The 18,305-nt window shown below is 35.3% G+C and overlaps 1 protein-coding gene and 1 non-coding gene across 2 annotated transcripts; one reads left to right on the forward strand and one right to left on the reverse strand.

The window, feature by feature from the left end:
• Window positions 1-16,229: 16,229 nt before the first annotated feature.
• On the reverse strand, window positions 16,230-16,336 carry LOC113720295 (small nucleolar RNA R71). Its single transcript, XR_003455263.2, has one exon. It is a non-coding gene; the product is annotated as a small nucleolar RNA R71 (small nucleolar RNA).
• Window positions 16,337-16,494: 158 nt separating this feature from the next.
• On the forward strand, window positions 16,495-18,245 carry LOC140012631 (uncharacterized). The gene is made up of 4 exons (XM_072060905.1): window positions 16,495-16,524; window positions 16,695-17,031; window positions 17,122-17,961; window positions 18,043-18,245. Exons 1-4 carry the CDS (start codon window positions 16,495-16,497, stop codon window positions 18,243-18,245), a joined length of 1,410 nt encoding a protein of 469 aa, XP_071917006.1.
• Window positions 18,246-18,305: the final 60 nt, after the last annotated feature.

The following is an 18,305-nucleotide window of genomic DNA, read 5'->3' on the forward strand; positions in this document are numbered from 1 at the left end:
ATGATAAATTAGAGCATTACAATCCTTGTTTTGATCAATACAGTGCTAATTGGAGCAATTCTCCTGCTTATGGTTGGCAAAATCAATGTGCATATAGTGATTATCCGTATTTTTATGATTACCAACCTGAATGTGTCCAATATGAATCAAAATCATCTTGGGAGTTGGCAATTGAAATGGTAGCTAATGATTCTAAGCCACCTTGGGAGTTAGCTATAGAAAAATTAGCTAATGTGACTTCTGACCGTTTTGATAGGATTGAGGAAAGAATAGATGAATTAGCTTCTCACTTTGGTAGAATACATGAGCAATTGAATGCATTGTGTGAAGTTATTTCCTCTAATAATTTGCAAAATGATCCTAGCATGAATGGTAGGAATGTTGTATGTGAAAATGGATTGCATTTGGATGAAAATGATGAATTTCAATTGTGTTTTAATGAGCAAATATCCATTTCACATGATAATATCTTTGGAACTAACTTTGAGCCTCAAGAGGTGAGTTTTAATGACTCATTTTTCACCCCTCTTGAGGAGTGCAGTGAAAGTATAGGTTCTAAAGGTATTCCTGCTCAAGATACTCTCATGACATTTCCTTTGGTAAGTTCTCAAGTGGTGCATATTCAAGATAATATCTATGAAACACTTGGAATAGGTAAGTCACTTCCATTTCTCACATCATTAGTTCATGTGGCTTTTTCTATTAAGTCACCTTACAATGATCCACCAAGGCCTAAAATGGTGGATTATTCGTTAACTAAGCCTCCTTGAAAAATGAGGTGATATAGTCAAGCTATTGACTTTAAAGAAGCGCTTATTGGGAGGCAACCCAATGCTTGTTTAAGTTGGTGTTACTTTGGAGTGATTTTATGTTTAAAGTATGAGTTTGAGTTATTTTGTTATTTTTTCATTTGTAGGTTTTGGAAAAAGATGCAAAAGTGACCAAATGAGGTGAAAAAGGCGAAGTTTGATCAAAGATCTCAATACCTCAAATTCAGTAATTGTGATTTTTGATGCATTAAAGAGGTTTAGAATGCATGTTTAGATCATTTTACATGTGCATGAACGATTTATTTTGACATAGAAATGATCTAGGGTGTATTTTGAAGAATTGGGGTCAAACTGAAAATTGCAAAAATTCTGCAATAAGTGCAGATTCAATGGATCCAAGGCCTCGGATCCATATGGATCCAAGGCCTCGGATCCACTTCTGCAATCAGAGAAAAACTTCGAGCTTCTTGATCCGAGCTCGGATCCATATGGATCCAAGGCCTCGGATCCACTTCTGCAATTAGAAAAAAATTCGAACTTCTTGATCCGAGCTCACTCACAATGAACCGACCTCGGATCCTTTCAAAAACGACCTCGGATCCTTTTAAAAACGAAGGCTTGGATCACTTTTCAACTCCACTTTTCTTCATGTTGGCTTGTTTTTAGTAAGTTTTAGTTGTTCGATTAATGTTTTTGTGTGTTTTGTAGGTGGCAATGGCAAGAGTTCATGCAAATGATCTCAATTGCAAAGGGTGCAATAAGTGAACTTCCATTCTTTCTCAAATACGGTTGGAAATTCATCACTTGGACATGGATTCGGATTGCACAAGTCATAAGGGGAGTATTTTCTTTTACTCTTTCTTTATTTTCCTTTTCTCACATTGAGGACAATGTGAAGTTTAAGTGTGGGGGAGGAAATATGTGAACTTGCATTCTAATGCTATGTGATGATATTTTGTGGATTTAAATGCTTAGAAATATTGGAATTGTGTTTGAATTATTTGCCATGTGGATAATTTGCTTGAAATTGGGTTTGTTGGCAGGGAGTTTTCATCCATTTATAAGGAGAAACTCTGTAAAAATTTTTCTAAAATCTTTTCCAATATTTCACTATGGCCCAAAAGTTCTTCAAATTTTTGCATTTTCATTCAAAAAGGGCAAAGTATTCCAACCTTAAGTGTTTTATTCTTCCAATTGTTGAAACTTTATGTGTATTTTGGAAGGTTTAGTCCTCATTTAACTTGGAAATAGTTATTATGCAATTAGAATTTTTACATTTTAGAAAGTATATTTGGTAAAGTGAGGAAAATTATGCCTATAATTTTACATGTTTAATGAGATTTCTTCTCTTTATTTAATTTTGCAAGTAAGTGATTGATATAGTCGATAAAGGTTATACTCCTCCTTTGATTAGTCTTATATATTTTCTAAGAGGGAATATCTATTTATTGTCCTTTATTTTTGAAAAAGAAAAAAAAAGTAAAAAAAAAAAGAAAAAAAAAAAGAGAAAAGAAAAGAAAGTAAATAAAAATTGTTCTACTCCAATGATTCTCGTACCGAGTAACCGGGGGTTGGCATCTACAAATGTCGACATTCGCGTAAAAAGGTACTTGAATTAAGAGTATGCATTAGCAACTTGAATAAGTGAAATGTTGAGTAACCGGGGATCTTCACCTAAAAGTGTCGATTTTCGCGTAAAAAGGCATTTTCACTATTTAAGTAAAATTAGTATGAATAAATCCCTCTTAGTTATAGAATTTTGAGAAAAAGATGATTATAGGAGGAGGAAGGCTATAAATCGACTATGTGGGTTGCTTATTTGTGAAATTAGGTTAGGGTAAAAGATTAAGTTTAACTTGTTGAATTTAGGGTATAATTATCTTTCCTTTACTTGATATTATGAGTATTTAGTGTAAATTGAATAATTATATAATAATTATTTTCCAAGTCTTGAGGAATTAAATTGGACAAAGTGCATATATTGTTTCACCTCTTGAATCATTGTATTTGATTATGTGTGAATTGCTTGAGGACAAGCAATGATTTAAGTGTGGGGGAGTTTGATAAGTGACTAATTTACGTAATAATTATATGACATTTTATATTATTTTTAGTCACTTTGGTTATATTATTGGAAGAATATGAATCATTTTGGCTATAATTGGTGAATAAATGTTTTTAAGTGATTAAATGAGGTTTTTATCACTTTTTACTTGGATTTTGTGTATTTTGACAGTTTTGACACATTTTCGTATTTCGGCTATAACTTGAGTTACAATGATCGGATTGGGATGATTCTTGAACCCATTTGAAGATAAGAGATAGATCTACAACTTTGGTGAAGACATCTAAATCCAGTTTGAAGGTTTTCCAGGTCAAAATGCCGAATTACAATAGCAAATTTCTACTGGTCGAAGCTGGAACAGGGCAATGAGCAGGCAAGGGTATTTCAGTCATATCTCAGCCTACACAGATCCAAATGAGGTGATTCTTAATGCATTAGAAAGATAACTCAAAAGGCTACAACTTTCGTGTTTTAGACATGAGCTGGTTCAGCCTCTAACATCAAGAAAAGATTGGTTGAAGTTGGGCCAAAAACAGAGCAAGTGATCCACACTCGGATCCACTATTCATCCGAACCCTCGGTTGTTTCTGGGTTAGTGGAACCGAGCTCGGATCCATACGGATCCGAGGTACTGTAGCAGATCGGATCACTGGTCAGAAAAGGCTGCTCTGTACGCGTAAAACTCAATTTCACCTCCACCAACTCACATTGGATGCTAGACATGTGAGAAACATTCCCAGCTGTAAAAGGGAGATGTAATCCTCATTTCTTGACCACCTTTCATCATAAAAGAGCAAAATTCATTGCAAAAAAGGAGATTGGAGTCCATAGCAGAAAATAGGGGGAAATATACGGGAGAAGCTTGAAGAGTGCAGAAATGTAGTTCTTCCATTTCCTTAGTGTAGGATAGTGTAGTAAGTGTAGTTCATCCATTCTTGTATAATGGCTAGATTAGGATGAAAATGGAGATGAAGAAAGAGAAGTTGAAGCTCAAGTGACATGGGTTATCTCTTCTCCAACTCTTTATCTTTTGTATTGGATTCTTAAATATAGTTAATATGCAAGTTCTGGAATTTATGTCTATTATGTGTTTCTAAAGTTTATGCCTTGGGTTTAGTTGAACTTTCTATGATTGTTAGTGTTTATCATTTGGCTATTTAACTGCTATGATTTGAGCAAGTTATTTAGCACTTTGACTCTTTAAATCATGATTAATCTGGTACCATTAATTGTGATTATCTAAGGTGTTATTTCTGTAATGAAAATTGAGATTTAACATTAGTTCAAGAAGTACTAAACATAAGGAGTACACTCACGAAAGTAGAGGTGCACCTATGTGGTTTTTAGTGATTCATTTCATGTAATTTCACTGAAGAAATGAACTTGTAGCTAATTTCATAACCATGAGAATAGGTATGGATTAGTTATAAGTATAATTGATTCACTACGAAAGTAGGATTCAAATGCATAAGGAAATTACACCATAACTAGCCTAGATGTAGTAATTAATGATCCAAATATAGCACTTGCATGAGTAGTTAGGGATACCACAACCCAAGGAGCTTTTATTTGCTATTTTCTTGCATAATTTCAGTAGGTTTTAATTTGTTATAATTCATTGATAGTCTAAATAATAGAGAAGCTTAAGTAGTACCGGTAATTGCAATCTTCCTTGTGGGATCGACCCTTAATACCCTATACTAGCTCACGATTCGTATACTTGCGATAAATCGCGTGTGGGGTATTTAGGAGTTTATAAATGTAAAACTTGATTAGGATGAGCTTAATTGTATATGTATACTCCGCGCACGTCAAGTTTTTGGCGCCGTTGCCGGGGAAGATTTGGCAATATCGGTGTGAAGAGTAACTTTATTAGTTTAGACATATTATTAGTTATACTGTGAATGTTATTTTCTGTGTTTTATATGTGTATGTGTTTTATCACCTATTCTTCTTACTAATTTTGCTCTTAAGTTGTTTAAAAGCAATTTTAGGTGATGAGAAGGGTAGGACAATTTGGAGGACAATGCTTGAGAAATGGAAGATTGGTAATGGATGGTTACCAAGTGCAAAGCTCCTTTAATAGAGGTAACCAAGAATTTACTGAATGTATGTCTTTTGAAGATGGTTTAAGGTGCTTAAAGGCAAAATTTGATGTAATTAAGTTACAAGTTCAAATGGACACCATGATGCATGAAATTGAGCAAAGGAGGAATGTTAATGCTTTTAATTCTTATCATGTGATTTGTGACTTGTGTGGAGGTTATCATGCTACTAATACATGTATGCAAGCACAAAATGTGGATTATTATGATAAATTAGAGCATTACAATCCTTGTTTTGATCAATACAGTGCTAATTGGAGCAATTCTCCTGCTTATGGTTGGCAAAATCAATGTGCATATAGTGATTATCCGTATTTTTATGATTACCAACCTGAATGTGTCCAATATGAATCAAAATCATCTTGGGAGTTGGCAATTGAAATGGTAGCTAATGATTCTAAGCCACCTTGGGAGTTAGCTATAGAAAAATTAGCTAATGTGACTTCTGACCGTTTTGATAGGATTGAGGAAAGAATAGATGAATTAGCTTCTCACTTTGGTAGAATACATGAGCAATTGAATGCATTGTGTGAAGTTATTTCCTCTAATAATTTGCAAAATGATCCTAGCATGAATGGTAGGAATGTTGTATGTGAAAATGGATTGCATTTGGATGAAAATGATGAATTTCAATTGTGTTTTAATGAGCAAATATCCATTTCACATGATAATATCTTTGGAACTAACTTTGAGCCTCAAGAGGTGAGTTTTAATGACTCATTTTTCACCCCTCTTGAGGAGTGCAGTGAAAGTATAGGTTCTAAAGGTATTCCTGCTCAAGATACTCTCATGACATTTCCTTTGGTAAGTTCTCAAGTGGTGCATATTCAAGGTAATATCTATGAAACACTTGGAATAGGTAAGTCACTTCCATTTCTCACATCATTAGTTCATGTGGCTTTTTCTATTAAGTCACCTTACAATGATCCACCAAGGCCTAAAATGGTGGATTATTCGTTAACTAAGCCTCCTTGAAAAATGAGGTGATATAGTCAAGCTATTGACTTTAAAGAAGCGCTTATTGGGAGGCAACCCAATGCTTGTTTAAGTTGGTGTTACTTTGGAGTGATTTTATGTTTAAAGTATGAGTTTGAGTTATTTTGTTATTTTTTCATTTGTAGGTTTTGGAAAAAGATGCAAAAGTGACCAAATGAGGTGAAAAAGGCGAAGTTTGATCAAAGATCTCAATACCTCAAATTCAGTAATTGTGATTTTTGATGCATTAAAGAGGTTTAGAATGCATGTTTAGATCATTTTACATGTGCGTGAACGATTTATTTTGACATAGAAATGATCTAGGGTGTATTTTGAAGAATTGGGGTCAAACTGAAAATTGCAAAAATTCTGCAATAAGTGCAGATTCAATGGATCCAAGGCCTCGGATCCATATGGATCCAAGGCCTCGGATCCACTTCTGCAATCAGAGAAAAACTTCGAGCTTCTTGATCCGAGCTCGGATCCATATGGATCCAAGGCCTCGGATCCACTTCTGCAATTAGAAAAAAATTCGAACTTCTTGATCCGAGCTCACTCACAATGAACCGACCTCGGATCCTTTCAAAAACGACCTCGGATCCTTTTAAAAACGAAGGCTTGGATCACTTTTCAACTCCACTTTTCTTCATGTTGGCTTGTTTTTAGTAAGTTTTAGTTGTTCGATTAATGTTTTTGTGTGTTTTGTAGGTGGCAATGGCAAGAGTTCATGCAAATGATCTCAATTGCAAAGGGTGCAATAAGTGAACTTCCATTCTTTCTCAAATACGGTTGGAAATTCATCACTTGGACATGGATTCGGATTGCACAAGTCATAAGGGGAGTATTTTCTTTTACTCTTTCTTTATTTTCCTTTTCTCACATTGAGGACAATGTGAAGTTTAAGTGTGGGGGAGGAAATATGTGAACTTGCATTCTAATGCTATGTGATGATATTTTGTGGATTTAAATGCTTAGAAATATTGGAATTGTGTTTGAATTATTTGCCATGTGGATAATTTGCTTGAAATTGGGTTTGTTGGCAGGGAGTTTTCATCCATTTATAAGGAGAAACTCTGTAAAAATTTTTCTAAAATCTTTTCCAATATTTCACTATGGCCCAAAAGTTCTTCAAATTTTTGCATTTTCATTCAAAAAGGGCAAAGTATTCCAACCTTAAGTGTTTTATTCTTCCAATTGTTGAAACTTTATGTGTATTTTGGAAGGTTTAGTCCTCATTTAACTTGGAAATAGTTATTATGCAATTAGAATTTTTACATTTTAGAAAGTATATTTGGTAAAGTGAGGAAAATTATGCCTATAATTTTACATGTTTAATGAGATTTCTTCTCTTTATTTAATTTTGCAAGTAAGTGATTGATATAGTCGATAAAGGTTATACTCCTCCTTTGATTAGTCTTATATATTTTCTAAGAGGGAATATCTATTTATTGTCCTTTATTTCTGAAAAAGAAAAAAAAAGTAAAAAAAAAAAGAAAAAAAAAAGAGAAAAGAAAAGAAAGTAAATAAAAATTGTTCTACTCCAATGATTCTCGTACCGAGTAACCGGGGGTTGGCATCTACAAATGTCGACATTCGCGTAAAAAGGTACTTGAATTAAGAGTATGCATTAGCAACTTGAATAAGTGAAATGTTGAGTAACCGGGGATCTTCACCTAAAAGTGTCGATTTTCGCGTAAAAAGGCATTTTCACTATTTAAGTAAAATTAGTATGAATAAATCCCTCTTAGTTATAGAATTTTGAGAAAAAGATGATTATAGGAGGAGGAAGGCTATAAATCGACTATGTGGGTTGCTTATTTGTGAAATTAGGTTAGGGTAAAAGATTAAGTTTAACTTGTTGAATTTAGGGTATAATTATCTTTCCTTTACTTGATATTATGAGTATTTAGTGTAAATTGAATAATTATATAATAATTATTTTCCAAGTCTTGAGGAATTAAATTGGACAAAGTGCATATATTGTTTCACCTCTTGAATCATTGTATTTGATTATGTGTGAATTGCTTGAGGACAAGCAATGATTTAAGTGTGGGGGAGTTTGATAAGTGACTAATTTACGTAATAATTATATGACATTTTATATTATTTTTAGTCACTTTGGTTATATTATTGGAAGAATATGAATCATTTTGGCTATAATTGGTGAATAAATGTTTTTAAGTGATTAAATGAGGTTTTTATCACTTTTTACTTGGATTTTGTGTATTTTGACAGTTTTGACACATTTTCGTATTTCGGCTATAACTTGAGTTACAATGATCGGATTGGGATGATTCTTGAACCCATTTGAAGATAAGAGATAGATCTACAACTTTGGTGAAGACATCTAAATCCAGTTTGAAGGTTTTCCAGGTCAAAATGCCGAATTACAATAGCAAATTTCTACTGGTCGAAGCTGGAACAGGGCAATGAGCAGGCAAGGGTATTTCAGTCATATCTCAGCCTACACAGATCCAAATGAGGTGATTCTTAATGCATTAGAAAGATAACTCAAAAGGCTACAACTTTCGTGTTTTAGACATGAGCTGGTTCAGCCTCTAACATCAAGAAAAGATTGGTTGAAGTTGGGCCAAAAACAGAGCAAGTGATCCACACTCGGATCCACTATTCATCCGAACCCTCGGTTGTTTCTGGGTTAGTGGAACCGAGCTCGGATCCATACGGATCCGAGGTACTGTAGCAGATCGGATCACTGGTCAGAAAAGGCTGCTCTGTACGCGTAAAACTCAATTTCACCTCCACCAACTCACATTGGATGCTAGACATGTGAGAAACATTCCCAGCTGTAAAAGGGAGATGTAATCCTCATTTCTTGACCACCTTTCATCATAAAAGAGCAAAATTCATTGCAAAAAAGGAGATTGGAGTCCATAGCAGAAAATAGGGGGAAATATACGGGAGAAGCTTGAAGAGTGCAGAAATGTAGTTCTTCCATTTCCTTAGTGTAGGATAGTGTAGTAAGTGTAGTTCATCCATTCTTGTATAATGGCTAGATTAGGATGAAAATGGAGATGAAGAAAGAGAAGTTGAAGCTCAAGTGACATGGGTTATCTCTTCTCCAACTCTTTATCTTTTGTATTGGATTCTTAAATATAGTTAATATGCAAGTTCTGGAATTTATGTCTATTATGTGTTTCTAAAGTTTATGCCTTGGGTTTGGTTGAACTTTCTATGATTGTTAGTGTTTATCATTTGGCTATTTAACTGCTATGATTTGAGCAAGTTATTTAGCACTTTGACTCTTTAAATCATGATTAATCTGGTACCATTAATTGTGATTATCTAAGGTGTTATTTCTGCAATGAAAATTGAGATTTAACATTAGTTCAAGAAGTACTAAACATAAGGAGTACACTCACGAAAGTAGAGGTGCACCTATGTGGTTTTTAGTGATTCATTTCATGTAATTTCACTGAAGAAATGAACTTGTAGCTAATTTCATAACCATGAGAATAGGTATGGATTAGTTATAAGTATAATTGATTCACTACGAAAGTAGGATTCAAATGCATAAGGAAATTACACCATAACTAGCCTAGATGTAGTAATTAATGATCCAAATATAGCACTTGCATGAGTAGTTAGGGATACCACAACCCAAGGAGCTTTTATTTGCTATTTTCTTGCATAATTTCAGTAGGTTTTAATTTGTTATAATTCATTGATAGTCTAAATAATAGAGAAGCTTAAGTAGTACCGGTAATTGCAATCTTCCTTGTGGGATCGACCCTTAATACCCTATACTAGCTCACGATTCGTATACTTGCGATAAATCGCGTGTGGGGTATTTAGGAGTTTATAAATGTAAAACTTGATTAGGATGAGCTTAATTGTATATGTATACTCCGCGCACGTCAAGTTTTTGGCGCCGTTGCCGGGGAAGATTTGGCAATATCGGTGTGAAGAGTAACTTTATTAGTTTAGACATATTATTAGTTATACTGTGAATGTTATTTTCTGTGTTTTATATGTGTATGTGTTTTATCACCTATTCTTCTTACTAATTTTGCTCTTAAGTTGTTTAAAAGCAATTTTAGGTGATGAGAAGGGTAGGACAATTTGGAGGACAATGCTTGAGAAATGGAAGATTGGTAATGGATGGTTACCAAGTGCAAAGCTCCTTTAATAGAGGTAACCAAGAATTTACTGAATGTATGTCTTTTGAAGATGGTTTAAGGTGCTTAAAGGCAAAATTTGATGTAATTAAGTTACAAGTTCAAATGGACACCATGATGCATGAAATTGAGCAAAGGAGGAATGTTAATGCTTTTAATTCTTATCATGTGATTTGTGACTTGTGTGGAGGTTATCATGCTACTAATACATGTATGCAAGCACAAAATGTGGATTATTATGATAAATTAGAGCATTACAATCCTTGTTTTGATCAATACAGTGCTAATTGGAGCAATTCTCCTGCTTATGGTTGGCAAAATCAATGTGCATATAGTGATTATCCGTATTTTTATGATTACCAACCTGAATGTGTCCAATATGAATCAAAATCATCTTGGGAGTTGGCAATTGAAATGGTAGCTAATGATTCTAAGCCACCTTGGGAGTTAGCTATAGAAAAATTAGCTAATGTGACTTCTGACCGTTTTGATAGGATTGAGGAAAGAATAGATGAATTAGCTTCTCACTTTGGTAGAATACATGAGCAATTGAATGCATTGTGTGAAGTTATTTCCTCTAATAATTTGCAAAATGATCCTAGCATGAATGGTAGGAATGTTGTATGTGAAAATGGATTGCATTTGGATGAAAATGATGAATTTCAATGGTGTTTTAATGAGCAAATATCCATTTCACATGATAATATCTTTGGAACTAACTTTGAGCCTCAAGAGGTGAGTTTTAATGACTCATTTTTCACCCCTCTTGAGGAGTGCAGTGAAAGTATAGGTTCTAAAGGTATTCCTGCTCAAGATACTCTCATGACATTTCCTTTGGTAAGTTCTCAAGTGGTGCATATTCAAGGTAATATCTATGAAACACTTGGAATAGGTAAGTCACTTCCATTTCTCACATCATTAGTTCATGTGGCTTTTTCTATTAAGTCACCTTACAATGATCCACCAAGGCCTAAAATGGTGGATTATTCGTTAACTAAGCCTCCTTGAAAAATGAGGTGATATAGTCAAGCTATTGACTTTAAAGAAGCGCTTATTGGGAGGCAACCCAATGCTTGTTTAAGTTGGTGTTACTTTGGAGTGATTTTATGTTTAAAGTATGAGTTTGAGTTATTTTGTTATTTTTTCATTTGTAGGTTTTGGAAAAAGATGCAAAAGTGACCAAAGCGGGAAGATCGGTATTTGACAGTGCTAGGTTCAACACTCGCAGGAATCAGGAGTGGCATGAGGCGCGTGCTAATTTGGAGTTTTTATTTGAGATGCACGTCAGTCCACCAGTTGAGATGATGTACAACATCTCAGAAGCTTTTGCTCAGCTAGGATGGGCTCCGATTCTCACCCTTCCAAACCATTTCTACCCAGACCTGGTGCGCGAGTTTTACGCCAACATTGAAAGTAAGGCGCGCCATAGTGGAGAAATAATTGAGTCCTGGGTGCGCGGAAGACGAATCACCTTGTCACGGCAAGATTTGGCTGCTATTTTGGGGTGTATGGATGACGGACGTCCAGTAGACTTGAAGAAGGAGTTTGTTCCCCCGAATAGGAGGTGGGATCCATCATTGGCCATGGCTAGGTTTGGTCTCGAGTACCAACCTTTTCGCTCTACCAGAAAGGAGACTATATTGGCAAATGTATTCGAACCTCGTCATCGGCTTATCATTTACATGATGGCTCACAATGTCATCCCAAAGAAGACGGGGCACACGGAGGTTCGCAAGAGCGATATTTACTTCCTTGATTACATGTTCCACAACCGAACTTCCCCGTATGCTCGAATTTCATTGCCGAACATCATCATCAGCCACATTAGGTCTACGGCGAGGCGTAAGACAACTTCTTTCAAACTTTCATTTCCTCGTCTACTGACTTTAATCTTCCCCCGTTTTGAAGTTCCCTTGGAAGGCATGCGGCGGGAGTATGTTCCACCACGTGCTGAGATGACTATCACTACTCTTCGCCGCCTTGGTATTGGCACGGGAGACATTCCACGCCCTGTTCAGGAGCGGAGACAAAAGGCTAGACATGGTCGCGATGGAGCTGGACCATCTACTGCAGCACCACCTCCTCCTCCGCCACAGACCAACTGGCAGCGGCTTTTCGGTCGCTTGGACGACATCGACCATCATTTAGCCAGAATGGATACTCGCCTGGACCGAATTGAAGATCATTTAGGCACACGCCCACCTCCCATCGATGATGATGAAGATGACGATGAAGAGGATGATTGAGGCTGCCCTTTGGCTGGCTTTTCTTTTGTTTGCTTGTTATTTTTATCTTTTGTTTGAAAAATGTTAACTTACATTCCTTATTTTGAATATTGGAACTTGTGGCAGTAACTAGTAGATCGTTGACTGTGGATGGTTGAGCGGTCGATGACTCATGATTCAAGGCTTCACTGGACTGCAGTCATCTCACTTGGGGAGTCACTTGTTCCTTTCTTTTGTTTCTTTTCTTTTCTTTCCCTACACATTGAGGACAATGTGTATTCTAAGTGTGGGGGAAGAAATGTGTGGTACTTGTGATTTTAGTTGTGTTTGATATAATTCTTGTGCTTAAATGGTGTTTCTTGTGGTTGCTGGCAGGGAGATTTAGTCCACTTTTAAGGGGAGACTCTGTCAAAATTTTTCCAAAACCTTATACATATATATGTTATTAACTATAATAAATAAATAAAATTTTGTCACTTATCCTTTTGAAATAAATATATGCGGTTTTGATACTTCTTTTCTCATAAAATTTGGAAATGATTTTTATGTGATTATAATTTTTACATCTATAGGAAAGTATATCTAGTAAAGTGGAGAAAATTATGCCTACATTTTGTATATTTGATGAAAATTCTTCTTTTTATCTAATTTTATAAGATAAGAAATTAATATGGTTAATAAGTGTCATACTCTTCTCATGATTACTCTTAGAGGGAATTTTATTATATATTGTTAAAAAAAAAAAAAAAATGGTTATTCTACTCCAATGATTCTCGTACCGAGTAACCGGGGGTTGGCATCTACAAATGTCGACATTCGCGTAAAAAGGTACTTGAATTAAGAGTATGCAAAGCAACTTGAGTATGTGAAATGTTGAGTAACCGGGGATCTGCATCTAAAAATGTTGATCTTCGCGTCAAAAGGCATTTTTCACAACTTAAGTAATATTTAATCCTTAAAATATATATATATATATATATATATATATATATATATATATATAAAAAAAGTAAATTAAATCCCTCTTTAAGAAAAATAAGAAGTTGATCATGAGATTAGTTAGCATCTTTATTGACTATAGGAGTTGCTTGCTTGCGAAATTGGATAAAAATAAGAAGTTGAGTTGAATTGGTAAAATTATGGTATACTTGGCTCTTCTTTGCTTGATATTATGAGTACTTGAACTTAATGGAAAGATCACATAAGGGTTATTTACCTTGATTCAAGGAAATGGAGTTGAAATACTACATATGTTTATTTTCAATTTTTGGATCATTGATGGTTAGAATTTTATATTGCTTGAGGACAAGCAATGATTCAAGTGTGGGGGTATTTGATAAGAGTTTATTTTACGTATTTTTAAGTGCATTTTATTAGTTAATTTTGAGTTGATTATTTAGTTTTATAATTAAAATAAAGAGGTTTTTGGTAAAATTATATATTTTTGGTAAAAGTGGATAATATTGCATTTCTATTGATTTTAATAGTAAAAACTTCATTTTTATGCAGGAATAATGAATCAATCACCAAAGGAGGTCAATTGAGGTGAAAAATAGAGATTTGGTGATGAATTTAAGTGGCAACAAGAAGAATGAAGTGAAAAACGTTCAAGTGAGGAAATGCAATACAAGTCAGTTTTGACACTTTTCAGTATTTTGACCATATCTGGAGCTACACTTATCGGATTGAGGTGATTTTTATACCATTTTAAAGCTAAGAAAGAGACCTACAATTCTTATGAAGATATCGAAATCCATTTCTGCCATCTTCATGGGCAAAACGTTGGAATACAGAAGCTGCACCCTGTGGTCGGAAGTTAAAACAGAGGTTTGAACAGGTGACAGTATTTCGATCATATCTCAGGCTACAAAGCTCCGATTTGGATGATTCTTGAAGCATTGGAAAGCTAACACAAATGGCTACAACTTTTGTGTTTTGCACAAAAGCTAGTTTGGCCTTTATCAATGAGAAAATCGCAGTTGAAATAAGGCCAGAGTGAAAACGCGAGTATACAAAACGCGAGTTATGCCGCGTTTTGTGTAGGCGCGTTTTATAGCCGAAATTCTGCAATTTGACTCAGCCAATTCTCTTGTGTTCACACCACTTTCCAGCTATAAGATGCAAGGGAATTCGGTGCACATGCTTCAGAAGACAAAAGGGCAAGAAAAGTGGCTTATTTTCAAGTCAAAAATATTGGTTATTGACAATTATAACAAAGTTAGATTTGGGGAATCAAAAGTTGGAATTTGACTTGGAAAAATAAGCCTTTGAGTAGTTTTTATGCAGAGACATTGAGGGAGGTCTGGCGAACCATTCGTAGCTTAGCTTCTTACAGAAAAACATATTCTCTCTAGCTAGGTACTTGCAAGGGGCAATTGAGATTTCATCTTGTAATCATCTAAGTTCAAGACAAAGGAGATTTTTGGAAGGCTTCACCATATCTTGGCTAAGACTTTCTTTACTCTGTTTGTATTTGTAATTCATGATGATTTACATTAATGAAGTTATGAGTGTTTTATCATTCATGAGTAGCTAATTTTCTTTATCTAGGGAGTAGATGAAACTTATGGCCAAATGATATGAAGTGATTGTTATTCATTCTTGTTATGTCTTGTATTAACTTATCTACTTGTGTATGTTGGATTACTTGTTGTTGCTTGATCACCAATAGCAGGTTTATAGTTATTTTTATTCATTGAGAAATGGTAAAAATAATGGAATGACACAAGTAGAACTTGAGTTGTATATTCATGAGAATAGAAATACGTTCAAGTGGATGAAATCTGCATTTCATGTGTGAATAAGAACAGATTTAGTATTTACCAAGAGATTAGGACAAACTAATCTGTTTTAACCCATTATTATCATGAGAATGTGATTTTGGTATTTCTGGAAATGAATCCTTGGTTAAACAAGAGCAGTAACAAGTGTTGAATTAATTCATTTTAGATCTTTTGTGTCATAAGTGGAATCTACATCCTTAGATCTTAATATTTAGTGAATTCTACTCCCCTTGAGATATTGCATTTATCTATTTAAGAATTTTTGTAGTTGAATTAAAATCTGAAGTTTCTGCTCAAATTAATTGTGAGTCTAAATAATAGAGTAAATTAGTATCTAATAATTGTTTTAATTGCTCCTCGTGGGATCGACCCGATACACATCTTGTACTACAATTGCGACCTGTATACTTGCAGTCCAACGGGTGTAAAATCGGAATTAAACTTGCACTTAAAGTAAAAACCCGTCAAGTTTTTGGCGCCGTTGCCGGGGAGCGGCAATATTAGAGCCTAATCAACTCTATTAATTTAGACAGATTTATTTTTATTAGTTGAGCTGATTATATTTAATCTTATATTGTAATCAGTTTTTGACAATTGAAATTGCATAATATCTCTTATTTCTGTTTGTAGTGTATGCACCGGGCGTCTCGGGAAGTTACACCTTTCGATCCAGAAATTGAGAGGACACTACGTAGACAAAGGAGGCACACACAACAGCAAGAGGAACAAGAGATTTGGCAACCGATAGAGGACATTTTGATAGAACTACCATTTGAAGAAGAAATGGCGGAAAATGACCAAAATAGGCGAGTTCTACGAGATTATACTCTACCGGGAACACAAGGATCTCAAACAAGCATAGTAAGGCCTACGGTAAATGCTAACAATTTTGAGATTAAACCATCACTTATCCAAATGGTTCAACAATCTCAATTTGGAGGTAATGCAGTAGAAGATCCTAATACACACTTAGCTACATTCTTGGAAATTTGTGATACAATTAAAATGAATGGAGTTAGTGATGATGCTATAAGGCTAAGATTATTCCCATTTTCATTGAGAGATAAGGCCAAACTTTGGCTACACTCTCATGCTCCTAATACTTTCACTGGATGGGATGAACTATCAAGAGCATTCTTAAATAAGTATTTTCCACCAGGTAAGACTGCTAAGTTTAGAATGGATATCACTAGTTTTAGCCAATTGGAAGGTGAATCATTATATGAGGCATGGGAAAGATTTAGAGATTTGCTTCGGAAATGTCCACATCATGGACTGCCGGAATGGTTAATCATACAAACCTTCTATAATGGTTTAGTTTTTTCTACTAAAACTATGATTGATGCAGCTGCAGGTGGAGCTTTAATGGGTAAATCACCCCAAGAGGCTCATAATTTGATAGAAGAAATGGCAGCAAATAACTACCAATGGGCCAATGAAAGAGGTAATACGAGACGTCACGCAGGTATGATAGAAATGGACACTCTCAATATGCTGAGTGCTCAAATGAATAATGTGATGAAATTGCTAAGTAGACAAGGTGGAGATGGTCCAAGTTCATCTAATGCACACGTAGCTTGTTGCTCTTTCTGTGGAGGTGAACATGATATTAATGAGTGTGTTGATTCTGAGCAGGTACAATTTGTCAATAATTACAACCGAAATGCCCCAAATAATCCCTACTCGAATACTTACAATCCGGGGTGGAGAAATCATCCAAACTTTGGATGGAAAGATCAAGGCAATCAACAAAGGCCAACCAATCCGCCGGGATTTCAACCAAGGCAACCACAGGCTGAAACTAAACCAAGTTGGGAGATCGCGGTGGAAAAACTTGCTAAGGTGACTTCGGATAGATTCGAGCGAGTTGAGGGGCGGTTGGACCAATTAGCTGGGATGTACAGAAACTTGGAGGTTCAAATTGGTCAAATTGCCAATGTGATCAACAATAGAAACCCTGGTGAATTACCAAGTAAAACCGAAGTGAATCCGAGAGAGCATGTCAATGCAATCATTCTTAGAAGCGGTAAAACGGTTGAGTGATTCGATTTTGAAAATTCAGGTGGTGAAAAAGACAAGAAGCAAGCAATTGAAGGGGAGCAAGAAAGTCAAAATGATCATGTTATCATTGATATTGATGCACTTCATCCCAAATTAAATTCTAATGTGATACCTTTTCCTCACAGGTTGAAGAAAGATGGACAGGATCGGGAGTTTGAAAAGTTCTTCAAAATGTTTAAACAATTGCACATTAACATTCCTTTCATTGATGCTATAACACAGATTCCCTCTTATGCACGTTTCTTGAAAGACATCATGTCAAAGAAGAGGAAAATTGTAGATAATGAGATGATAGCATTAACGGAAGAGTGTAGTGCATTGATTAAGAATAAACTCCCTCCTAAATTGAAAGATCCGGGAAGCTTTTCTATTCCTTGCACTATTGGTCAATTGCATTTTTCTAATGCTTTATGTGATTTAGGTGCAAGTGTGTCACTTATGCCGTTATCGGTTGCCCGGAGATTGGGACTTCAAGAGCTAAAAGCTACCAATATTACATTGCAATTGGCGGATCGGTCAATCACACGTCCCACGGGTATTTTGGAAAATGTGCTCATAAAGGTAAGACAATCTATAATACCTGTGGATTTTGTTGTCTTAGATATTGAAGAAGATGTGAGAATGCCAATTATTCTAGGACGACCGTTTTTAGCCACTGCACGAACTATAATTGATGTAGAAAAAGGTAAGCTTATATTACGGGTTAATGGTGAGGAATTGGAATTCAATTTGGATAATAAAGAAGGGAGTATAGAGCCTACTGCTCTTGTTTCTAATATGCCATATGATGAAAAGGTTAACCAAGAAAGGACCGAAGAAGTTAAATTTATAAATGCCCTTGGTACTAACTTTCATGGTGTAGGAACAAAGGAGGAGAAGATAAGGATGGAAGTTGGCTTAATAAATTCGCCATTCCATGAAGAAAATGGTGAAAAGTTGAGCCAATTCAGAAAAGACAAGCAAAATCCACTCCAAGGTGAAGTTGAGCCTCTCTATGACAAGTCTAATATTCCTCCTTGGCATTTGAGGAAATTGGACTATGAAGATCAAAGCATGGTTCACCACATGGTGGATTGGCTCGGGAGTTTCGACCCATGGGGAGAAAATCGCTCCCTAATGCTCTAAAGTGATTCAACTCTTTCAGTCGAGCCAACGACTATAAACAAAAGCGCTAATTGGGAGGCA

This window comes from Coffea arabica, chromosome 8e (genome assembly GCF_036785885.1).
Source record: "Coffea arabica cultivar ET-39 chromosome 8e, Coffea Arabica ET-39 HiFi, whole genome shotgun sequence".
NCBI classification, from domain to species: domain Eukaryota; kingdom Viridiplantae; phylum Streptophyta; class Magnoliopsida; order Gentianales; family Rubiaceae; genus Coffea; species Coffea arabica.